Raw genomic sequence first — 25964 nt, forward strand, 5'->3', positions numbered from 1 at the left:
TCTATCTTGTTACTGGAAATAGATGTCCTCGAGGGCCCCTTTTGTAGACTGTCCTAGTACCTTTCATGATTATTATTAAAACGTTAAGCAATTATAAGCTCTTGAATGCCTGCCTCCTCTCGCAACTGTGTAGTTACACGGGAAGGGCGCCTTGTTTCAGAACAGTGGTGCCAGCTGCTAGGCCAGTGTCTGGGATAATGACGGAACTCAGTGTCATTTCGGTTAATGAATGAATCCAGGCAGAGTGGCCTTGGCTGTCATGTTGAGCAGACCCTCTCCATCCTTTTAAAGCCTTTATTGATCCATCTGCTCTTCCTAAGAGGACATTCTTTCCTCAAACACATTGCCTTCTTCTGTAGTTAGTAATTTCTCCCAGTGACTGAAGGCTGTGTAGCTTCATGTCATTTACCTTTTTATGGAGTTTTTCCACCCCTTGCTTTTTTTTTTTTTTTTCCTCTTTTTTCCTTCCCCCCCCTGATCTCAGAAAGCCTGGGATGTCATTTCTTTCTGTGTAGGAGAGGAAACCTAGGGCTTTGGTGGTAAAATGTCTTTCCTTCTGAAGGATAGTAGCAAATTCTAGAATTAGCTCTGCTTTAGCCAATCTGATTGCTAAAAGTATGCCGGACTTGCCCTTAGCTGTTTAGAATGAACAGCAAAGCTTCTTCGTGTGAACATAATATTGACTTTGCCTCTTGGCTGATCAACCCATGTTTGCCAAAGAAGCCCGTGTCAAGGCAGGCACACAGACTGTGTTAACTTGGACCTATTCACTAGGAGGTGCTTTGATTTGAGCATTCCTTAAGGCTCAGACAGCTAGGCTTTTCATTTGGACAGTGTGTTTCTACTTTTGAGAGACACATTACAAACCATTTCCAGTCAGAGTCCATATGGCTGAAGAACCCTGTTCATGGTTGAGTTGGATGCAGGGTCTCTAATAAGGGATGGAGTGTCACAGATCACAAGACAGAAGGATGGCGGGTGCAATCAACATCTAACACTGAAGGAGCGAGGCGGAAAGCAGGGCAGGGGAAGGACACACAAGCCGTAACATCAAAGCAAGCTAAGGCCCCCAGCTCAGTTTCCAACCTCAGGACTGAAGGTCACAGGCAGCTGGAATCTTCCAGGCCCACAGGCATTTCAGAAGATCTCTTCTTGGGGGGCTCAGATTACGTATGGGGGCCTGTGGTAAACGCAGCAGCCTCGTTCCTGAGATAAGGAGGGCTCAGGGAGCACGAAGGAAGGAAGCAGATCTGGGTACTTACCTCAGGGCGGACCCCTTGGGTGTTGCAATGCCATAGCCTTTGGAATCCAAGTTACCTCCCACTTTCATGGTGTCGCAGGGCTTGCGCTGCTCAATATACTCATTCATGGTGGACTCCAGGAGGTAGGCATATTTGCCTTTAGATTTTCTCACTCTGATCATGCCCTCCTCTGTGGTCCGAACAAACACAGATGGTTCTGCTGACTTCATGTATGTCCACATCTTCTCAAACACAGCGATTTTGGACCTCTGGCAGGGGACAGGGACAAAGCCAGGGTTAAGCAATGGAGATGCTTGAACTGGGGTCGGCATGCACATCCACAAAGAGCTGAGTGGCGCTTGATCACACATTCATGAGCCAGATCAGCTTAGGAAGAAACAAATTATGAGTGATTGCAAAATAAGAGCCTCTAATTAGTACCAGTAGGTTCCAAGGTACAAATATCTTGTAAATACAGAATGAACAGACTATCTCAGAATCATTTAATTACATCTGAGCAATTATACTCCTGCTAAATAGGGGAAAGATAAGCAACCAGGTCCCTGTCTGTCTTTGAAAGGCATTGTAGAACCTGTTTAGAGTTCAGTAGGGGTGCATGTATAGATCCCCAAGTCAGAGGGCTGAATGTCAGCAGGATTTGCCCTCATGAAATACTGTGTAAACAAAATAAAATAAAACAAAACAAAACAAAACAAAACAATAGCAGCAGAAACAAAAGCCCTTCTTGAGCACGGGCTGCTAAGTTTTATTAATTCCCTATCACGAGACCTGCCCTCCAGACATTAACTGTCTGATGGAGCCTATAGCATGTGTGGTGGTCGGAATGAGAATTGTCCCTCTAAAGCTCTGGCATTTGAGCATTTGGTCTCCAGCTGGTGGTGCTCTTTGGGAAGGTTTAGGAGGTGTGGCCTTTCTGGAGGAAGTGTGTCACTAGGTACAGCCTCTGAGAGCTTAAAGCCTCCTGACGATTTGTGTGTATGGATGGAGATGTGAGCTCTCAGATTCCTGCTTTGGCCACCGTGTACGTCTGTTTGCTGCTGTGCCTCCCCACCTTGATGGACTCTTATCTGCCTGGAACTACAAGCCCAGATAAACCCTTCCATCTATAAGTTGCCCTGGTCATGGCGTTTTATCATAGTAACAGAAAAGTAATCAATATAGCATGAAGAAACCCGATTCTTTCATCTCCTTACATTTTAAAAGCCTCCAGACTGGGGCTGGGGAGCTAGCTCAGATGGTCAAGTGCTTGCTTTGCGAGCATAGGACCGAGTTTGTCTCTCAGACCCACACTAAGAAAAAGTTTCCTGTGTGCCAGGAAATGTCTGCGATCCCAGTGTTGGGATGGCAAAGACAGGAGGCTTTCTGAGTCTTGCTAGCCAGTCAGTCTTGCTAGATTAAATCATGGAGCTCCAGCTTTGTTGAGAGACCCTGTCCCAAAAAGTAAGATAAAAAAATGATTGAGGAAGAAACCTGATGTTGAACTCTGGCCTCTATGTGCATATGTACATATGTCTTCATGTACCTACACGTGTGTGCTTGTATACACACACACACACACACACACACACACACACGGAACTGTTTCCTCATCTCTGAAACCATCTCTGGCCTTTTTATCCTTTGAGTTTTGACTTGCTGTTCAGTCCACTTAATGCTGTATAGCTGCATCTTTCTCTTTCCAAAGACAGAGTAAATCCTATGTCTGTGGAGACTCTCAGCATCCAGGACCATGGTCCTTAATCTCTAGTGAACACTTGTGTCCTGAAACAAAATTGTAAAACGCAGACCCCCTACAGGAAACTTACAGCTTTTGATCAGGTAGAACTCCCCCAGGAGTACTGATCTATGAGGTTCAGCATTTGTCATGGAGGCCTGATTTTCCCATATATCACAATTTCAGGGTCACTCAATGTATGGTCTGGCTGCTCTGTGAAAATTGCTAGTCATCACTTCTTGGAAACCAGGCTCAAGCTGTAGAAGATACTGAGGGAGGAAGGCACCATCTCCTCTGTGGCTCACTTCTCCGAGTCTAATTGAGGCTCTTATCAGGATGCATGGTCCAGAATATCAGACCAGCCCTCTCACCTCATAATCTCACACTTTTTCCCCCTTTTTCTTTCTTTTTTTAAGGGAGTCTTTCCCCCAAGAGGATCTTAGGGGTATTGAAATCTGGCTTTTGATTTTTCTTTTCCCTTTGTGTTATGTGTTTTGAGGGAGAAGGCGTCCACACTCATCTGTCCATATCTTGTAGAACCCAGAGGTCAACACCTGTGCCTTCCTCTACTGCTCTCCACCTTGTCTTCTGAGACATACTCTCATTAAATCTGGAACTCACCACCTGGCTAGACTGGCTGCCTAGAAGGCTCCAGGGATCTTCCCATCTCTACCTTTCCAGGCACCGGGGATAAAACCTCTGCTGCCATAGTGTTTTACATGGTGCCTGGATCTGATCTCATCCTTAGGCTTGTGAAGAGAGTACCTAACCCACTGATTTATATCTCCGGTCCCAAGGCTTTGGAAATGGACAAGTGCTAGCTGCATAGAAAGGCTTTAAAACAAAGAAAACGACAGTTACTAAAAACGTTGTCCGACCTGTATATCTGTTACTAAATAGAATCACATTTATTTAATATAGAATCATTATTATACATGCAACATTATTTTTGGCCTTATAAAGTATCAGGTTTATTTTCCTGATGTCAGGAATATCAGACATGAATGGCATCTTAACACACAACTGTCACTTTGGCTAACTAATTTGTAAAATATTTAGAACCCAGAAAAATCCCAAATTTTGTGTTAAAAATACTGGAAAGAATCACTAAGAATTTCAACAAGGCACTTGGTATGAGTGTAATTTGTGATGGTCCATCATTAGACAAATATTTTAATTGTTCCATAGATTTGAGGAAATCACTGGACCAGGTGAGAGGAGCCTAGGTTCTACTATCAGTTTTACATCTAAGTCTTGGTTTGTTCTCTGGAACACTTTTCTTTGGGCCTCTGTTCCCCTCCCCCCTTTTATTTCATGGTAATTTTAAATCATCTTGCTGGCTCGATATGTCTGGTTCTGACATGAAAGGAACAGTGCTGATGTGTGAGAGAAAAAAGGAGGAGAGTAAAGAGAGGGGCCAGCAATACCCGTGCCAAATCATGGCATGTCCAGGGGACTCAACACTCTCTTACAGGAAACAGGGAAATGCATATATTCAGTCAGGACGAGACGATCTTCCAGGCACAAAACCAACAACACACACAGCAGGGCAATTGTAAGATGCAATTTGACCTGACAGGATGGCGCAGCAGGGAACAGGCTGTGGACAGGCAGAGCTGAGAAAACCTGGGGGCAGCAACATGCAGAAAAACACCATATTCTCTCAGCAATAGCTCCCAAAGCCCAGGCTGTGCTCACAGGGGCTCCGGGACCACAGGACGATCTAATCTCCAAGAACTCAGGTAGAGTATGAATGACAGAGAAGGCTGGGGACATGCCAGGGTATCTGTTCTTGCATCTCTCCTGTGTAGCTCTCATCTCCTTTCACACATCTTAATTAAACTGTCCATGGAAAATTCAGTGACTCTGAATGGGGCTGTCATGGGAACTAGAAGCTGGATTCTTCTGAGATGCAGTGAGGAATTTCATGCTTTGCTTTCCTCTTTCTCTGCCTAGTGGGAGTGGAGGGTAATGTCTTCCTACCTACCCATGGACAGTGTTGCCATGGAGACAACAGACAAACATAGGTAAATGCTAGCCCAGAGGCTGCCATGAAGAGAGTGCTTAGGGGTGGGATTACTATGAGTGTTTGTGTCTTTTTTCCCTCAGGGTTACTTTAGTGCTGTAATGCTCAGAGCACAGCTTGCCTGGCACCTTATTGGCAATCATCAGAGAATATTTTGACAAAGGGCCATTCGAGGGCCAGAGACCTCCGCTTTTCCACCTGTCCTCTCTGCCCTCGACATAAAGGCTTTATCACATCCACTGGTCTACATGTGTTCTCCCTGTTCTGAAACTATTTTACTGTTATTTTCTACAGTGGTACTTTTCTCCAGTAGATCTTATTCATCAGGGAAACAGTGTCTGCTGTGAGACAGCCAGAAGAGGAGTTGGGCACAAAGCAGCCCCTTTCGTAAGCAGTCAGGGTTATGGGCTCAAGGAAATGAAATTGTCTGTATGGACTGGCAGTCATCCCAGAGAGTGCAGGGGTTGTAGAATACACCTCTTGAGTGAGTGCAGAGTCTAAAATCCAAGGAGCTCTGACTCAAGTCAGCTCATCACCAGCCCTTGTTCTTCTTTATTTCCGTGTTCTTCCATTTTGGAATTTGGTGGAGCCTTGGCCCCAAGACTTCCTTTAGCTTGAGCTAGGTCACTGATCCATTCAAATTAATGGACCAGATTCATTCAAACTGGATGACTAATTTACATACAGCCTTCTTCCTAGTGTAGGAAAGCCTCCAACCTGGAGTGCTGCTTAGTAACTCACGCAAGGAACTATTCCTTTACCTCCCAATAAACCTCACTTTCTCTTCTCATAGCTTTTCCTGTCATTCTTTGCAGTCATGAGACAATGAACCCAGAAGCCGCTGGCTAGGGGTGACTTTGGTGGCCATTGTAAAATTCTTGGAAAGAAGCAGTCTGCAAAGGCTGAGAGACTGAACTACAGTGGTGTGGAGATATTGGAATCCGACTGCAGGTCAGGAGAAGCCTGAGTACAATCTATCTCCGTCTAGCTTTAGCTTATTAAATAGCTATTCTTGGTCTCTCATTTGTGTTAGACCTAACATTCTGTCACTAAGGCACAAAGCTGGACCTAACATTCTAACAGATACATTCCTCTTGAACTATATTAACAGAACTCCACTATTCCATAAACCAAAGGACTAAGACTGTCATTGCATAACAGCTAAGGCCTACAGCTGAGATTTCTCTGCTTTGCTTTAACTGCCTACTTAATGCTTCTACCAATGCATTCGGAAAAAGCCTTGACTTAAGAATTTCTCAGTTCTGTTATTACAAAAACTTCCACGTTAGAACATAGGGTTTGGGGTGACCTAAGTCCATGTTCCCGGGCCATGGTTACTCATATTTGGCTCTACAATCAACTGTCCCTTTTTCTTGTGAGGTAAGAGCTGTGTTTTTGTGTCGACACCATCAAGTTTCTGACCCTAATGCACAGAGCCCACCAAGAGTCAAGAAAGGTTCCTTTGCTTCCAGAGAAGCCCTAACAGGAGGGAAAGTGACAAGATCCAGGTGTGAATCTTGGCCACACACTTCCTAAGTCATTCCTTACTAAGCTACCTACCCTGAAGACAGGGATGGCATTGTGTTTCCTGTTCCTTGAAGAACAGACTAATAAATGGATGGGGTCTCAATTGACCCTGGGAATTTGAAGCTTCCCAACATGTAGAATTCCATTTTCCAGGGGTGTTCAGACAGCTGAGAAGTTCCAAGAATTAGGTCTTGTCTAGGGGCAGATCAGGCCATGGCCAACTGAAGCGACTTTTTCCTCACAGTTGTTGTAAGGGAAAAGGCAAGCCTCACAAGAACTTGCCCGAGACTGGTCCTGTAAGACTCCCTGCGTGTCTGTTCCGGGAGAATAGCAGACACCCTCATTCTCACTTCTCCAAAAGAGTTTATAGGCTCAGGCTACCTGACTCTAAGACTTTAGGGGGCTAATGGTGGTACATTCCCTACCTTTAAGGCAGATATTCCTTACCCAAATGGGCCCCCTCCTCCCCAGCTCCTTCTTTCTAGCTCCTTCCCACCATACTACTTCCTCTTCAATGTCAGGCCTTCTCTAAGTCACACATAAACAAGATTTCTTCCTCCCTCTTTTGAAGCTCAAGACACCCTCCCTTGCCACCTTGGAAGCAGAGGCACCTTGATTAGGAGGAATATGGACTATTGATCATCCATCTGGCATAAGACCTCTCCTTTTCGAGCCCTATAAGAAAAGCCCAAAATTCTGCCTTTGTCTCTCCTCAGTTCCCCTTCCATGCTGTCTGTCTATGGCATTAATAATTCTTCTAATGATCTTTCACTAAAAAGACAGCACATCTCTTGAGCCCCCAATCACAAGAGATTTCATGGAGTTTCTGAAATTTACCTGCAGTCTCATTATCCATCCATCCATCCATCCATCCATCCATCCATCCATCCATCCATCTATCTCTCTATTTTATGATGGTTTAGGCAGAACATCAGAGCCTCCCATGTACTTCCACCACAGAGCCACTCCCACCCAGCTCCCACACTCTTTGATGAAGAGGAAAGCGTGATGGAGTGATTGATGCCCTTTTTGAGAAGGCCCCGGGGTCAGGGATGCTCTCACCCTGAAGAACTCCTTAGTGGAGCCAGCTTCCAGTGTCCCATAAGCAATTTCTGTCTGCTTTGCCAGGTCCTCTGCACTCTCAATGGGAGACACCATCCTCTCCACAGTCAGGAAGGCAGCCAGGTTGGCTGTGTACGAGGAGATGATGATCAACGTGAAGAACCACCAGACGCCGCCGACGATGCGTCCAGACAGGGACCTGCAGGCCAAAGGGGAGAGGGATCAGCAGCATGGCCATCAATTCCAGAAGGCTCTGAGGAGGAGCAGGGAGCCAGCTGAGTTCTGTCAGCACAGCTGTCAAATCTGATTGCACTCTCTGCTTCATAAGGAAGAAGTGAGAATTCAAACGTTAGAGGAGTGCCTTGCTTCCTTCCTTGTTTCGATAAGGAGATGTGGGGCCTCTGCCCTTGGATGATAACGCACACAGGCACATTTTCACACTCGATTTACATGGACAGACACATCAAGATATGTCAGCAATGACACAGATGTGTCAGCATTTGCCCTCAAGCATCTTAGACATGTGTAAACACCTTTCAAATGCAGTCACACCTACATGGAATATGCTCAGTACAAATGCAGCCATATAAAGGCAACTTCACATGGACACACACACTTTGTCTCCCAGGAAGAGATTTCCCACAGTTCTGATGATGTGAGAGAGACTGGGGCTGAGGCTATGATTGATGGGGTCACACTTTGAACAGGTCTACTTAGCTAGCTGACCCGTGGACCTCTGTTTAAACCTAAATACTATATTCTGATGCTAAAGGAAGACGTTATGGGAATCACACACCTCTGTTTTGTTTTGTTTTTTTCCTACTCCCAATGTGACCACATTGAATGCAGCTCCTCTCTCTGTCTTTCATTTTTACTTGTTCATTTAGTTGGTGTATTGAGGATGGGTGGTGGAAACTGGCTCGTTAGGGTTACCAAAGCCAGGATCTGTCTCCAACCATGTGTGATTCTCCAACTATGTGTGATTCTCAGGGAGTGTGATGGTTAACGTTGATTGTCAACTTGTCAGGACCCAAAGAGGCGAGGCATCTGGAAACGTCAATGAGGGAGTTTCTAGATTGTGCCAAGTGGGAGAGACCCAACTTGAATGTGGGTGGCGCCATTCCATGGACAGGGATCCTAAACATAATGAGTTGGAAGAAGTGAGCTGAGCACCAGCCTTCATTCCTGATTTCTGATTGTGCTTCCTGATTGTGGACAGGGTGTGAGCAGCCACCTTCCATTCCTGCTCCCCATGCCCTACTCTCCCTGTGCCTTTCCCTCTGTGATGCACTGTACCGCCTGCGTGAGCCCAAGCCAACCGTTCTCCCTCGAGTTGCCTAGGCAGCAACAAGAAGAGTAAGTAACAAAGGGATGAAGTAGAAGACCCTGGTCAGGAGAGTGGACTCTGGGTTGGACAGAGCACACGGAGCCCTGTCTTCTCTTACTGTGTGTACATCTTTGGACAAGCCAATCGGTGTCTTTATGTGTATCTTCATGACATGAAGGAAGGATGTGGCTTCCCTGGAGGGCATGCTTCAGATGTGAAAAGGCAAGCAGAAGCATGGCAGGTAGTCTAGTGCCTGCTCACAGTGAGAACTTCCGGGTGGTGGTTCAAGTGCTTCTGGGTAGAGGTGTGTGGACAGTGTGGGGAGCACTGTCCAGGGTAGAGGTCAGGGATGTGGAGCATAGCTATGCATGGCCCTTCCAGAAAGCCCATTCCAAGGCTGATCAGGGAGCAGAAAGTTACCAGTGATCACCAGCCTTTGAACCAACAGCTCCAACTCCATATCATCTCTGACAAGGAGATGGATCTAGTCGGCCTCCTTTCTTTAAAAGCATGTCCCATCATCCCTGTGAGGAAGGGGGCATCAGGAACACTTCCTGGTGCCCTTCATTTAGCTAAGCAAGAGAGATCATGGGGAGTGACCCATTTCCCCTTGTCTTTGATTTCGAATAGCCCTTTCATAAAAGGTCTAGGAAAGAGATCTTTGAGGTCCTGGTTCCAAGAGCCCGACTCTGAAATGCAGAGAAACAACGTCCATCTTGCCTCATTTATTATATGAGCTTTGTCTACAAAGAGATGCCCAGAGTGAGGTGATGGGCTCTGGCCAAACTGGCTGTTTCCACTGATGGAGGCAGCTGCATCCAAGATGTGTGTCTCCATGGGCCAGCTACAGCTCACCATCAGCTACAAGCCACTCCCCTGGCAGAGGTATAGCGACTAATTTTAAGCGTCCCAGCTGCTGGTTCCTCTCGTATCTCTCCAGCTGGGAATCACCCATGGGTGGAAGCTGGGGGTTGAACAATGGCTCCAAGAACAGCTGATGTCTCCGCAAGCCAGGGTATGGGTCTATCACCCGCAGATCTCTGATTCACAGAACTATGCCACTTCCCATTTGGGTACGTCATACAAGCCACAGTTTGCAGGGTAATGGGTGAATATGAATAGATCCACTCACTCATTTGTTTATAGTTTATTCTTTGTGCTAACTTGCCTTTCTGTTGTGATAAACACTGTGACTCAGGATAACTTGAGGAGGAAGTACGTACCACCACACTCAGCTTCTTATATGAGTCTGGAGGTCAAAGTTATGCTGGCCACTTTACCAGCTGAGCTCTCTCTCTAGCCTCATATAGATCCTGTGCCTCTTTTAAAACTATGAACAGGTTCATGATACTCCCTGCCTCTATTTAGATCCAGTCACAGTTAGAAATAAAATCTAAATTTTTTTTTTTTTTTTTTTTACCGAGGCTTGTGAGATACCTTCTGGCTGACCTCGTTCTTACAGCTTCCAGTGGACACATCTCTCCATCACGTTGTGTCCCTGCCTCCCTGGTCTTTGTAGTTTTGAGCTCATGACAAAATCTTTTCCACCGTAGTGGTTTGAATGATAGATAGTCAGGGGCTGCATTCAAAATCTTTTCCACCGTGGTGGTTTGAATGAGAGGATAGTCAGGGGCTGTGGTGTCCCACAGGCTCAGGTATTTTGATGCTTGGTCCCTTATTAGTAGAAAAGTTTGGCAGGATTAAGGAGATAGGGCCTTGATGGAGTAGGTGTACCACCGGGTCCCACTTTCCACACACACACACACACACACACACACACTATTATCTCTCCCCTTTACTTTCTTCTTTTTTTTCCCCTCTCTCTCTCTGATTCATGCTTGTGGATCAAGGTACAAGCTCTCAGCTACTACTCCAATACTATGCCTGCCTACGGCCATGCTCCCCACCGTGAAGGTCATGAACCCTAACCATGCAAATGAGACCCTTTCTTTTGTAAGATGTCCTGCCATGGTGTCTCTTCACAGCAGTAGAACAGTAACTAAGACACTCACTTCAGGACATTTGCGGGTGGCCCTCTGTCAGGAACTGAATTCCTTGAAACTGCCCCAAACCTGCCTCTTGAGACACTTCCCTTGAGGTTTCTATTCCAATGTCACCCGTTTTCCCTTTCACACACCCCTGTGAACTGGTGCTGCCTCAGTCTCCCCCTTATCTCTCACGACTTTTTAGTTGTAGTGCTTATTAAAGTCGAAGTGGTGTTTCTGTAGTCACATAGATAGATTTGCTGACTCTGTGACCACCTGTCCCCTTATAGCTGTGTGTTCAGGTCTTATCAGTGTCAACTTCCTGCTCTGTCCCCAGCATACAGCATGGTGCCTGGCAGAGAGCATAGAATGGTTAGATGAAAGATAACATGTTTTAGATAACAGTATAGGACTGACTATACAGCAAAGCATGATGGGAAATACCTAAGAGGTCCCACCTCAAGGGAATTGATTTAATAGAAGAGGCAGGGCACACATACACAGAAGAAGAATACAGGTGTCACTTATCAAGTGATTAAAAAGTTGGGGTGGGGAAGGTCATAGTCTACCAGGAAAAATCTTGAAAGGCATTTGAAAAGAAGTGCTACATGACTCGGCCGGGGAGGCAGTTAGGTTTCTAATCCTGTGACCAAAAATCAGTGTGGAGAGAAAAGGGTTTATTTTATTTTATACTTTTTGATCACAGTCCAGCATCTAGGAAAGTTGAGCGGGAACTCAAGTCAGGAACCTGGAGACAGGAGCTGACATAGAGGCCATGGAGGACAAATGCTGCTTACTGGCTTGCTCTTTGTGGCTTGCTTTGCGTGCTTTCTTCAACAAACCAGAGCCGGCAGCTCAGACGTGACACCACCGAAGTGAGCTGTACCCTCCCACTTCAATCATCAGTTAAGAAAATGCACCATGGGCTTGCACACAGGCCGGTCTGGTGCGGGCCTTTTCTCAACTGAGGCTCCCTCTTTCAAAACGATTCTAGGTTGCTTCGAGTTGACATTTCAAACTGGCCAGCACACTGGCCGGGAGTGTTCTGCAGCAGAGAGGCTTTCCTGAAGTATGTACCACCAGGAGTGTGAACAAGTGGCCATTGCAGTACCCACAAACCATAGTAAGCTCCCAGCACCATGTTCTGTGGCCCCCATCTGAGCTGCACAGGACATTTGATTCCGTTTCTTCAGTCTCTGGAGGCAGCCAGGCCTTGTGGGAACATGGCATTTGATGCGCAAGGAAACTGAGGTTGAGAGAGAGGAAATGCTTGAGGTTATAGAACCAATGACTGGGCTCACATGGGAACGCAGGATCTGACTTCAGGGATGAGAGTTCTGTGTCGAAGCTGGACTCTGCTGAAGGCCACCCCATCCCATCAAGGCTGAATGCAGCCCCTGACTATCCCTCACCTCACAGTTCCTAGAAGAGAGTACACTGCTGTTAAAATGAGACTTCTTCCGCATATGATTTGGGCTTTACATACATAGAAGGATTTCTTTTATAGCTGTTGCTGGGCAGCCCATAATAACAAAGCATATGGTTTCTCTGCATGTTGAGTGGCCTACCTCAAGCTCCCACTATGCTGATTATCAGGTAGGCTCGGAGGGCCTAGCACCCTCTCTCTCAGCGAGCCAGGTGTGAGCCTGCTTCTCATCTGTGGCCCAACTGCCTGGAGTTGACGTCTTTAAGGTTGAGGACGTATTTAAATACAGTGTGCTGTGGACATTTTAAAAATAGTCCCTAACTCATGAGCAAACAGGAGGTAATTGAGCAAGGCACACTTCTGCTTTAATTAACATGTGGTTATCTTCAGCACAGGACTCATATTAGCTGCAGCTATTTCACTTAAAATAATCGATTGAAAACATCCCATTTGTCAGGTACCATTTTACCACGGCCGGTTTCCCTGCACGCTCGGGCCCCTCCTTCTCACTTCTCCCCTGCTGAGCCAGCAGAACAACCGCCCAGAAAGGGGCAGCATTCCTTTCTCAGCTCATCCGGAACCCTATTCATGTCTTCAAAGGGACACTCAGCCTGCCTGAGCAGCTAAGAGAGTTAAGTGGGAGTTTGGAAGCTGTGTGGGCCACCTGCAGTCCTACCCTGTAGGAAATTCTGGGCAAGTCATTTCGTATTTCTGAACCTTGTTTTAACTGTCAGTGAAATGGGGGGGGTCATAGTGGGAGCCCCTAAATGGTTTGTAAGGAGGATGAGCTGCAGGCACAAGGCAGGGTAGCTGGGCCAGAGAAGACACCTACAAGTAGTGTCTTTGCTAATGTCCCAAATGAAAGACTGCAAGGAAGCGAGTTGAACAAAGGGTGTTAAGTGTACAGCGAAAGCCATTTACTGATTAATTTTATCTTTTATCTGCTTTTTTTTTTTTTTTTTTTGAGACAGGGTCTCAGGTAGCCCAGGCTGGCCTCCCACTCACTTTTTAGATCAAACTAGCCTTGAACCCCCCAACCTTTTGCTGGGAATCTCTCTCATACGCTGTGATCTCCAGAATCTACCACCATAGCTTACAAAGCTGGTTGTAAAGGAGAATGTAATATATCGCCCCATTTAAAAGACCAGCTTTTCAGGGAGTTGTAGTGGACGCCTGTAGTCCCAAGTACTTGGGAGGCTGAGGCAAGAGGACGGCTGGAGTCTACAAAGTTCTAGGGAGTAGTATGCTGTGATCCCTGTCTGTATTCGGCTTGACATCAATACCGTGACCCCCTGGAAGGCAGAGACCACCAGGTTTTCTAAGGAGGGTGAACCTAGCCCAGGTCGGAAATAGAGTAGGTCATAACTGCCATGCTGATCAGCAGTGGACTTGAGCCTATAAATAGGCACTGCATTCCAGCCTGGGCAGGACCGGGATTCCCGTCTCTTTAAAACACAGAAGGAAAAGTGAAAGTCCAAGTCAGGGTGAATAGTCACACCAAGGCTATGATTTTCACACGTGTGTCTGGGTCAGGGGCTTCATTTAGAAATGGTGAATTCTTCAAAAATTATGTGTGTCTGTGTATATGCCATATGCATGCAGGTGCTCCAAGAGGCCAGAAGAGAGAATCAGATCTCCGGGAACTGGAGTTTCAAGAAGGTGTGAGCTGCCCAGTGTGGATGCTGGGAACTGAACTCAGGTGCTCTACAAAAGCAAGTGCTCTTAATGGCTGAGCCTTCTCTCCAGCCCCAGTGAGCTCAGGGCAGTTCCATGAGATGTGGGAAGCCAATCACAGTAGTCGGGAGCATAGGATCATAAGATCTGGGTTCAAATCCCAGCCCTGGAAGCCTGAGAAGCTGACCTCACCTCTCCTTGTGGAATGAGCACAAGTGGTTCAGGTCAGCCACTAAATAATGTTTTTTTTTTTTTTTTTTTTTTTTAATTTACTAACAGTGGATGATAAGGAGCCTGGAAGAATGAAGGAAAACAAGTGACTAAAAGGCTCTCCGAACGGGTACTACGGAAGATGATAGATTATGGCAGCGCCAAGTGCCACCTTGACAAACCTGGATTCACCTTGGAAGGGCATCTCAGCGAGGGACTGTTTAGATTAGGCTGACCTCTAGCCATTCAAGGCAAGAGTTTCTGTAACCGAGCGAACTAATAGGGCAAGACCTTCCCCCTGTGGGTGACACCGTTACCCACAGGGGCATCCTGGACTGTATCAGGTGGAGAGCGTGAGCTAAGCAGCAGCGCGCATCCCTTGCTCTCTGCTTCTTGACAGTGGAAGCGACACAACCAAGCAGGTGTCCCAAGCACCTGCTCCCGCGGCTTCTCTGCACGGAAGTTCTGTGACTTGGGACTTTGAGCTCAACTAAACCCTTCCTTCCTTAAGCTGCTTCGTCGGGGTGCTCTATCTCAGCAACTGGAAAAGAAACAAAGGCAGAGCAGAAGGTCGGGAAATAGTCTACAAGTGTGAATGGTTAGCGAGCATCTATTTTAGACAGAGAGCCCAGCCTAGAAGAACATGGGTCCTGGGGCAGGAAAAGGCCTCACGCGATCGAAGTGATGGGCACCGCAGGACCTGTTTGGAGAGGGAGCGGGCTCTAGATCAAGCAGAGCCCTGAGCTCAGGTGTAGACCTCTCTGAGAGGCTCCTTCTCTTGAAGCCTGCCTGCCTGGAGCCCCCAAGCCTGCTTCTCATTTCTTGGAAACTCTTGCAGTGGCCGTCTGTCCCTCCCTGTTCTTCTCGGCTTCACTCATGACTACACCCAACGATGAAGCCATTACAGGAGTTAAGATTCCTTCATCATTCTCGATAACCCAATACAGTCCCGATATCTGCTGAAGGAACAGGGAACTTTACATGCCGTGTGTCCCGCTTTCCTGAGCTATCTATAGAAGAAAAGAAGTGAGTGCCTGGGCTATGACTCAATAAACTCATTGCAAAGCTTTAGAAGACTATTTTGGAAGAAGTGATAATTCAGATGCATCTACAGTTCTCACACGGTTATAAAATAATGTTTCTTCAGATATCTTTGCAAAGTGATTGTCAGAGAACAAATTATGTATGACACAAGGTTAAAGTAATGAAGTTGGTTTCTTTAAATGAATTGTAAAAAAACAAACGCAAATTTTGACAGTTTCCCACCATTGATGAAGCACTGTCAGAGATCTCTCTGGGTTATCACAGGTACAGAGCATCTGTTTTGATCGTCCCATTTCTTCCCCGAGAGTTCCCAGCATAACCTCCTCCTAACAACACCAAGGCTGGGGACCAAATTGACCCTGGTCTTTTCTTAGGCTGTATTTTGGGATGAAGAGGCTCCAAGGGACCTTGCTTCTAGTGTTCAGGAGCTTGAGGAGGTGGGGCCTTCTGCTTACCCTCACGAGATGGGGTTCTTCTTCCCCATCTTTAGATAGGGAAACACAGCCCTTTCCGAAGAAGGAAGGGGGGGGGACACTGTTTTCATCAGGCCCTGTATCTTGTCATCCATCTCTACCACTCACCCTTCTCTCTGTGCTCCACACATCCGAGAACATGTGTTAGCCTGTTCCCACATGCATGGGAGATGTCCTAGGCAGCACCGTCAGCTGGCCTCTGTCCAGGTGTTACTCTAGGCTGTCCTCGGTTACAAAGGGGAGTTTACCCATGCGAATGTGCTGATATTTGCTCATCAGCCGAACTTAAGGCAGGGATCTTACCTAGTGGGCCCAGGTCCAGTATGGAACTCATTAGAAGAAGAATCTTCAGTTGGAGACAGAAGTCAGAGAGATTGAAAGTGTGTATGTGAGGGCTGGGGTCAAGGACAGTTTCCATCATCAAGATGGCAGGAGCGCAGGCCCCCAACCCAGAGCAATCCCCCAAAGCAGGGTGGTTCTCACTCTTAGTCAACCAGACAAGGGCTCCTGAAGTTGCTAGAAAGTGAATTCTGACGGCAAAGGGAATTTGGGGAAGAGTATTCTGAGCTCTGGGCAGAAACATTGTGGTTGACGACTCCATCACAACCACGTGAGTCCCCAGCTGAAAACTACGTCATGGCATGCTGGCTCTGACTACAGAATTGGGATACAATATGTTAATATGTTGAGTGGTTTTAAGTTTTATTTGGGGCTATTTGTTTTTTTTCCCCATTTATTTATCAATTAATTAATTAATTCACTCTACATCCCAAACCCAGCCTCCTTTCTCCTTTCCTCCCAGTTTCCCCCTCATTTTCCCTTCCTCTACTCCTCCCTTTACTTCTTCCCAGAGAAAGGGAGGTCCCTACGGGGTATCAACCCACCCTGGCCTCTCAAGTCTCAGCAGGGCTAAATGTACCCTCCCCCATTGATGCCTGAAAAGACATCCCAGCTAGAGGAAAGGTATACAAAGGCGGCAAGAGAGTCAGAGAAGCCCCTGCTCCCATTATTAGGGGACCCACGTGTTGTCCCTGCTACATATGTGTAGGGGGTCTAGGTCCAGCTAGCTGTGCATAGTCTTTGGTTGTTGGTTCAATCTCTGTGAGCCCCTAGTATTTGGGGTTATTTGTTACAAAATATTATAGAATGAATGTAGGCTGGCTGCGAACCATTACAAATGTTCCTTAAATCTCCCATCTGAGGATGTATGCAATAATCCTTAACTAATCTCCCTCTCCTTCTTCCCTTGTCCCATCTTTTCTTCCCTTCTTTCCTTCTTCCCTCCCTCCTTTCTTTGCTGTAGTATTATGTGTGGAATCCAGAGCCTTGCACAAGAGAGGTAGATGATTCACCACCAATCCATCCCCCTAGCCTCATTTTCTCTTCATGTTTTCTGGAAGGCATGGTAATTAAGGTAGTAAGAAAAAGGTACCATTACGAGGCTGCTTGGGCTCAAGGCTAAGCTACAAAGATGAGTCCATTACTTTGGACAAGTTTACTAATCTTACCAAGTGGGACATCAGAGTCAAAGGCAGAAAAATTTTCCTCAAGGACACCCAACTCTTAACTCCTAGAGCCTGTGGATATGTTGCATGAAAGAGCAAAAGGGATCTTTTGTAGAGAGTTAAAGTTAGGGACTTTAACATGAGGAGTTCATCTGGCAGCCACTAGGTCATCAGGTTGGCTTCTGAAAGAGGAACAGAGAGTCAGAAGGGCTGCTTGATGAGATGAGATGGAGTGACAGGGATCAGAGTGACAGGGATGCTCTTCAGCACAGAGGGTGAGATGCTGTGTGGCCAGCAGTGGGACAGGAGAGGACCAGGGCTGAGGGTGTTGTCTAGAAGTCCCTAGTTGACAGCCACCAAGAGAAACAAGGGTGTTTTACAACCACAGTGACCACATGCTGCAAACAACCCAAATATGCCAGGAAACAGATTCCACAACTCCACCCGACCCCTGCCAGAAGCCCCAGCAGTACCACCTGGGCAGACAGCAGTATCTTAGCCCTTTGATGCCAGTGCTGGATTTTTAACCTAAGAACTGTAAGCTAATATATTTGAGTTCCTTCAGGATGCTCTGTCCTGCCATGGAAATAATAGAAAAAGAAACACAGGGGTGGGGAAAACAGAGCCCTATCAATCACACAGCAGTGACTGGCCTGAGGTGGGGCCAGTTCATGCCTCTCTCCTCACCACCTGAACCACACTCACCTTCACCCTCCTTCCCAGCAGCCTTCAGCCTACACTCTCAACCTCCTGTCTTGCTTTTCAACAGATGTTCTCAAGAGATTCTCCCAGCTTCAAATTCCACCTCAGAAGGTGTCTACTCCAAGAAGCTTCTCTCAGTTTCTCCACCAGTACAATCTTACAAATGTCAAAGCTATATTGGTGCTTTTGGTAGATGTTACACTTACTTAAACTCCAGGTTGTGGGGAGAGTTTCTCCTCTTTTTTTACGGTCTGTCTGCCTTGATATGTTACAGTATAATAAAAGACAAACTCCAAATCCTTAAATCTTGGCTTAAAATTAGTAAATATTTTTTAACTATTAAATTTTAAAATAGAATTACTTCATCTCACCTTTCCCCTTTCTCCCTCCAACTCTTCCGATATAGCCCATCCTCTGCCTTCTCTCAAATTCAATGACTGTTATTTCTTTAACTGTTGTAAACATTTTTTTTTTTAAAGATTCGTCTTATTTTATCATGTGTTTGTGTGCGGGTATGTGCGACTGAGTACAGAGCCCAAAGAGGCCAGAAGAGGGTGTCCAATTCCCTGGGACTCAAGTTACGGTCCATTTTGAGGTACTCCATATGGGTGCTGGGAGCCAAGCTTTGGTCCTCCGCAAAAACAGTATGTGCTCTTAGCTGCTGTGCCTCCTCCCCAGACTCCTCTTTCTTGAAGTTTATTTTTGTGAGAATATTTCGCATGAGATTTAGTTGTGGAACACAATTTTATTTGTGAAGTATATTGACATTGCCTACTTTTTATGAGGTTGTACAAAAGAGCTCATGGCATGTCCATCTGACGTGACTGGAGCAAGTCTATACCCAAGGATCACGTCTGGGATGGAGGAAGGGGTCCACAGGTAAGAGCACTTGCTGTTCTTCCAGCATCCACATGACAGTTCTCAACCACCAGTAGGTATGCAACTTGTATGTATGAGCATATACATTCATACAGTCAAAACACGCATACATAGAAAATAGAACTGAAACAAAATATGACCACCCATTTCCCCTCTACCACGTGTGAATGCCTGTGATGGCTAATTTTCAACTTGATGAACCCTACAACCACTTGGAAGATGAGCTGGGCGTGTGGACATGCCTGTGGAAGATTACCTGATTAGGTTAATTTCCCTGAGTGACACCCTCCCCCGCGCTGGAATTGTGGAGGTGATCAAAAGGAGAAGCGGAATGAAGCATTAGCACTCAATGCTTTCCACTTCCTGGCTGTAGATGCAATATGACCTACTGCCTCTGTGACTACCCCACCTTGGTTGGCTCGAACCTCAGTGAGTCAAACCAATCCTCCTTTCTCCTGTGAATTCTGTCAGGGTATTTTATCATAGTAACAGGAAAAATAGCCAAGACACTGCCATTTATTCCTTGAGGGTATGAATTTGACTGTTCCAGTGGAATTATTTGGCATTTGTGCTTTGCCTGGTTTACTTCGCTTGGTAGTGCTCCCCTTGATGCCACACAGAGTCAGTTCCCTTGAACTTTTGAAGGCTAAAAGGTGTTCAGACCACATGTGTGTATCCACTCACCGAACAATGTATGTTTTGGTTATTCCCACATCTTCGCTATTACAGCTAGTGTTATAGTACACACAGGAGTGCTGGCATCTCTCCAGGTCCCAACTGTACTCAGGGGTAAGTAACCAGCACTGGATTGCTGCCTTGCATGGTAGTTCTCTTTCTAATTTTGTGAGGATCCTATACAGTGCACTCCAAGTCTACAAGAATCCCATCTTCCCCACTGTCTGCACAGAACATGTCTTACAGGTACATTTCCTACTCATGTCCTGTGTCTATGATGGGTGGATGTGTTGGGGAACTTCGAGAAGCCGACATCTGAAGCGTTCTCTGTTCCCCACCCGCTCTTGTGCCTTTCCAGTCTTCCTCCATTGCATGCTGCTGCCTTCCTCACCCTGCTGACAGCATGGCATGTAGCAAGCTCTGCTCAGCCCCACACTGGTGCTGTTAGTCTGTGGTACCCTAGGTAGGCTTTCAGCCCTCCGTTCCCCCTCCTTTCCCCATCTGTGGCTATTCTTCCTACACTGCAAAAGTAGATCCCAAGTAACTGGAAAAAGAATGCAGTCTTTGAGTCTGACTCCTTTGTAGGTCCTAAGGTTAGGCACTTGGCAAATATTTTTGGGTTTGAGCACAAAACTGAAAACTGCAAGTTCCGATACTCTCTGCTTATATTCCTCCATGCATCCCTCGATACTCTCTGCTTATATTCCTCCATGCATCCCTAAATGTCAGTGTCATTAGGGACTGGCATGTTTTGCCATTTTAATACAGAAAGCATTAGTTCATTATCAGTATACTTACATGTATGTGTGTGTGTGTGTGTGTGTGTGTATATATAATTTGTGTGTGTGCACACATGTACATATGTTTACATGTGTATAGATGTTAGTTGCTCTCTACCTTGTGTTTTGAGACAGCATCTCTCACTGACCTAGAGCTGATGAACTGGCTAGACTTGCCAGCCAGGGAGCACACCAGAGTCCTTCTGAACCATCTCACCAGCCTCCCATCAGAAAGATTAAACATATAATCAACAATTTTACTCTTTGCTGTTGTGTTTTTCTCTTTTTCTTCTAGAAGATTCCCTTTCTCTACTTGACTAACACCAAGCTGATGGCTGTAATGAGAAGTCAGGAAAACATAAGCTTTTAAAGCTATAGCTGATTAGAAAAGAATTTTCTAGAGATGTCACAAAGCTCCTCCCCATGAGGGTGGTCATGGTCTTACAGGTTGAGTGAGGATAAGGAAGTAAAGCCTGTGGGAAGGAAGTTATATTTCAAGGTCCTCTATGGCCTCAGGTTTCCAGCAGGCCATTCACTAGTGGCTCTGTGTATAAACTGGCCAAGTTGAGTCTCTGAATAACCTGCCCAATTCCATGTCTCCTAGCTTTGAGTCTCATGTTCAACCCCAAAGCTGAACTTGGCCGGAGTGGGATCCCAACCTGTCCCCAGCCACAGGGGTTTAGGAGTCAACAACTGGACAGGTTCATTGCTGTCACTGTCACTCTTCAACAATTGGTTCTCAAGGGTCCTCAGGGCTGATCACCTGTGTCCACCTCTCTCTCCTTCTTGATTGGAAATACAAGGTGACCACTGTCCCTTCACAGCCACGGTGGACAGGATCCTCAAACAGTGAGCCCAAACAATCCTTTCCTCCCTTACTTTACAGTTTTGGGGGTCAGATAATTTTTCACACCAATGAGAAAAGCAACTAAGATCAACAACCGGAGGATGATCAAGCCACCAGACACCTTTGAAGTAATCCCCACACACTGCCCTTCCGAACTCTTTCTCAACTCCCAGAGAGCTGGGTCTGGCCTGGTCCTGCCCCTCAGGCCTTGTTTAGTGCCCCAATGAGGATGGGAGTCCCTCTGTACCTTCTTCCATAGCTTCTTAAGAGTTAACATTTAAGTGGGCAATGGAAAGCTTCCTGAGAATGAGAAATGGAGTAGGTCCCAGGAGAGAGGGAGAGAGAAAGAAAAAGAAGAGTGCCTGAGGGTGGTGGGGGAGGGGATTGGCATTAAGAGCAGGCATCTTGGGAGCAGCAGTGTGAACCATTGGGAAAATGCCTACTTCTTTTCAAGTCTGTGTCCCCAGAGGCTCACACCCGTCTACCTCAGGGTTGTTATAACACACATAAAAAGTCATCTAATCTGTGGGCCTCAGCATGATTTCTCCCACCCACAAAATTATCAGGACAGTGGTGCAGCCCCCTGAGGCAGCTACCAGCCTTCGTGATACCGAAATATCAAAACGCTCCTTGCAAAGGAGCTAAAAGTTTGGACGTTGTTAAGTCAGAAGCATATCCCAAATGACTTTTCCCAAAGTGACCGTCATAATTAATGGCCAGCTTTAGCCAGGAGGTGTTAACTCAGGTCAAGGTCTCTCTGTTTTTCCTTGGCAGTGACTGACAAACAGGTGAGGTCTTGCCCACAGATTTCCTGCTTGCTTTTGTGCTCGTGGTCTGTTTTCTTATCTCTTCATCTTTAAAACGGGAGCAGTTATATTGTGAACTGAATTGGCTGAGGTAACATGGGCGCGAGGGAAGCCATGGTAATGCCTAGCATTATGCTGTGGCCACATGCTGCCTCCTCGTTCTGTGTTGCCACATCGTGGGGAACTGAACTGACCTTCAAAGGTTTCTGACCCATCCTCACAGACTCCTTAATTTGGTCTCTATATTCTATTGATAAAACCAGGAGTGGGGCCAAGAATACCAGTCTCTAGAGACGCCCAGTGCTTGCTTTATCCTACCCCACAAGTCCAGGGAGGAATGACCTTCAAAATCTAGTCAGGAGTCTGTTCTAAACAAACTGTGTATTTTATTCAATTTACCAAGGAAGGACAGAGGAAGAGATGGAGTTCAATTGGTGTTATATAAGAATTGTCCACTATGTTTTCCCAGGGAAATTCTAATTCAGAGGCATGAAAAGCCCAGGCAAGGAGGAGAACTCAGTGGAATGAATAGATCTCAAGCCAAGGGGCTGAATTTAGGCCTTCTAGAATCATAGACAGGGCCAGTCTGCCTCGAGAAGTGGAAGCACAAGAGAAGAATGACAGTTGCTTTTAATCTAGGAAGAGGCCCTGTCTGTGAGTTCTGGGTTCATCCATCTCTGAACGCTTCACCACTAGGTGCTGCGGGTCGCTCTCTCAGAGCATTTGGTCATTTTGTATCTACAAGAAAACTTGTCTATTTCCTTCTTGACTGTTTTTTTAAAAAAGTATTTTAATTTGTGTGTGTGTGTGTGTGTGTGTGTGTGTATGTGTGTGTGTTGGGGGTCATGTGCACGTGGATGTATCAGATGCCCTGCAGCTGTAGTTACAAGTGGTTGTGAGTTGCTCAGTGTGGGTGTAGGGAGCTGAATTTGGATCCTCTGCAAGAGCAGTAGGTGTTCTTAACTACTGAGCCATCTTTCCAGGCTCCGTCCTTTCTCATTTCTTTGTTTCTTTCTTGTCTTTTTTTATTTTTTTATTTTTAGATAAGATCTTACACAGTTCAGGCTGGTCCCTATTCAACTTGCTACGGAGCCCAGGCTGGTCTTGAACTCATGATCCTCATGTCTCCCTAATTGTTGGACTCACAGGCGCTCCCCTCCATGCTTGGTTCTTGATCACCCTTTGAAAGCCTGCAATAAACCATTCTTCCCACAATAGCTTGTGAGGTTTTGAAACCTTAGAATTACTGGAATTTCGGGGCCAGATAATAATTAGTGGTGAGAGACTGAGACTGATCTCATGCTAGGACATTCAGTGCGTCCAGAAAAACAAGCACTGCCATGTTTTCTCTCACACACGGAACCTAGATTTAAATTCACTCAGATGTGACATGAGAATAGGAGGGGGGCTCGGAGGGGGAGGAAGAGCTCTAAAGGGAGGGAGCAGGGTACAAGAGAGGACGATGGGATGTATGTGTCATGAAAGCGGAGGAGGGCTCTCTGAGGCTGGAGGGGTCTAGGGGAGGACAGTGGGAGGTGAACATTCCATCTCATGTAGATATAAAATATATACACATATATACTTGAAAGTGTAATAGTGAAATTTATTTCTTTGTCCTACATACTTGAAGCTCTGGGCTCAACTCCCAGTATAGGAACAAAACGGTAACAGCGACCCCCAGCCCATAATTTTACTGTCGCCGAATTGACTGAATCATTCTTTACTTTTTGTGTAACATGTTTTTGCCTGGTTTTTCGCTCCCTTACAATTTAAGGCCACTTTCCTGCCTATGTTGTTTTCTTCCTTTCATCGTGCCTTCTTTATTTCCCCACACGGCGACTACTCTTATTTTTATTGACATACTGCTAAACTTTTCTCATGCCACCTTTATAAATCTGTATGCACAGATGTCAGCCGCAGGCACTGTTCGTTTAGAATTATCCATTTTCTGAGTGACTCGGGGTACACCCAGCAAGGCTCCCCGGCAGGCGCTGGAGAAATGGAAACACTTGGCCCTTTTTATTCTCACAGCTCAGAGTTGGCCTCGACTTTTAGTGTTCCAAAAGCTACCGCCCTTTAACCAGCAATACCGATGTTACCTGAGGGTTGTTACAAGTGGAAACTCTTGGGCTAGGGAGCTGGCTCAGCAGGTGAAAGCACTTGCTGACTTGCTGCCAAGTCCGATGACCCACATGGTGGAAGAAGAAAACCAAATACCCAAAGTTGTTCTCCGACCCCAACAGGCATACCATAGCATGCGTGCATACTCACTTGCCAGGGAATGAACAAAAATGCAAAACAAAGTGAACTCTTGCTTCATCCCAGGCCTACTAATAGAAGCTGCATCTTAGGCGGATTTTTGGATGAAATCCCAGAAGCGATGAGCAAGGGAGGACACACTGAGTAGGCATCAGGCCCAGGGCATGCTGTGACACTGGACATTGGGTGTGAGTAAATTGTTGACCATCGAGTGGCCCCTTTCCCTGACAAAATTAATGAAAAAATCCACTTGTGAGTTCAAGAGGCTTGCATCTTGCTCCATCTCCATTTGTGTGTGTGTGTGTGTGTGTGTGTGTGTGTGTTGTGTGTATGTGTATATGTAAAGGTGCATATGAGTTTGTGTACGTATGTGCAGAGGTCAGAAGTCCCTATTAGCTGTCTTCCTCACCCACTATCCACATTACTTAAGATTTGAGACAGGGTATCACTGAACCCGCAGCTCAGGGGATTCAGCAGGACTTGCCATCAAGCTCCAGGGACCCTCCCCTCCCCACCTCCCCAAGCTGGAATTGCATTCACATGCCTCCATGCCTGGCTTGTATGTGGGTGCTGGGATCCAAACTTAGGCCCTCCTGCTTTCATCGCAAGGACTTTGCCCACCGAACTACCTCCCCAGCTCCTCAAATGCTATTTCTCTTGGGGAATCTGTTGCTAACTAGCCAGATCCTGAGACCTTGTCCTCTCTTGTCACATTTCTGTGCTAACACTGATTGATTGAACAGTTCACAAACACGCTCAAATAAATTTGCGAGTTTTAGAAGTTTCAGCAAATGATGGACTTGTTCAATTTTTTTTTGCCAGCACAGCTTTGATTTATTGAGTGCGGGGCTTTGTTTAGCTGCCACTGAGGGGTGGGGAGCCTGGCTTATCCTCTTCAGAGCCACATGGCTTCATCATGGTTGACATGAACAGACACAGAAATTTCACAGGATAAAACGGAATTTTGCACAGAGTGGCTTCTGCTCCGTGGTTCAAGGTTATGGATGAATTTCCTGTTTGTGTCCTTTTTATGTGTATTAAGTGTGGGGAGCTGGGTCATTCCTGGCTCAGTCAACACCCCTAATTTAACTCCCCTTCACATCTTTTAGTCAGACCCTTAGGCTCAGCTGCTAAAAATGAATGGACAAAAGCTCCAACTTTTCAATTTTTCTCCTCTTAGGCTATGGATGTGTAACTCTAGCTTTCCTTCCACATTAAGCCTAAAAATCAGCGAAGAACATATGTTCTGAATGGAAAATAATTTTCTTTATGCTCTCTACTACCTGCCTTCTCATCTGAAATACAACATGAGAGTAGAAGATTGATTTAGATGAAAACCAACTCATTCTCCCCTGCCTTTTCTCCAGAAGTCTCCAGAGCTTTCCACACTTGCTGAGGATGCCTTTTCTATGCACAGATATCCCACATGTCATCCATCATGTTCAGTGTTGTAAAACGCCACCATAGAAATGGGGGTCATAGAATCCGTTATGGGCTTGCTCTGGACCTCTGATAAATGCCACTGCCATTGCTACCCTGTGAGGTCACAGTGTCTCACGACGGGACAGTGCTGTTAGCCATATTTCACATGAACGTCTGCGTGGAAGTGACAGGGGCCAGGAGGATCAGGTAAGGAACCTTCCTATTCTGTGTGATAAGTTGTTGGCGCCCCATACTGTAAAGAGAAATCAGCAGACACATGCCATTACTACATTTGTGTTTACACACTGTAATGGTTTATCTGTTCTGAGGTAACGCGCATCCCAGCTCAGATGCCCCCGA

The 25964-nt window shown here is 46.2% G+C and overlaps 1 protein-coding gene across 3 annotated transcripts in view; it reads right to left on the reverse strand.

Moving 5' to 3' along the window:
• Nucleotides 1-25964, reverse strand: part of Gria1 (glutamate ionotropic receptor AMPA type subunit 1) — a 311700-nt gene that overhangs the window by 37411 nt on the left and 248325 nt on the right. For all 3 annotated transcript variants that reach the window (XM_060363683.1, XM_060363682.1, XM_060363684.1), the window contains exons 12-13: nt 7592-7790; nt 1263-1510 (exon numbers count right to left, since the gene is read on the reverse strand). In XM_060363683.1, the coding sequence (XP_060219666.1) occupies nt 1263-1510; nt 7592-7790 (447 nt within the window). The remainder of the gene's footprint in view (nt 1-1262; nt 1511-7591; nt 7791-25964) is intronic.

Source organism: Meriones unguiculatus, chromosome 11, assembly GCF_030254825.1.
Source record: "Meriones unguiculatus strain TT.TT164.6M chromosome 11, Bangor_MerUng_6.1, whole genome shotgun sequence".
NCBI lineage: Eukaryota > Metazoa > Chordata > Mammalia > Rodentia > Muridae > Meriones > Meriones unguiculatus.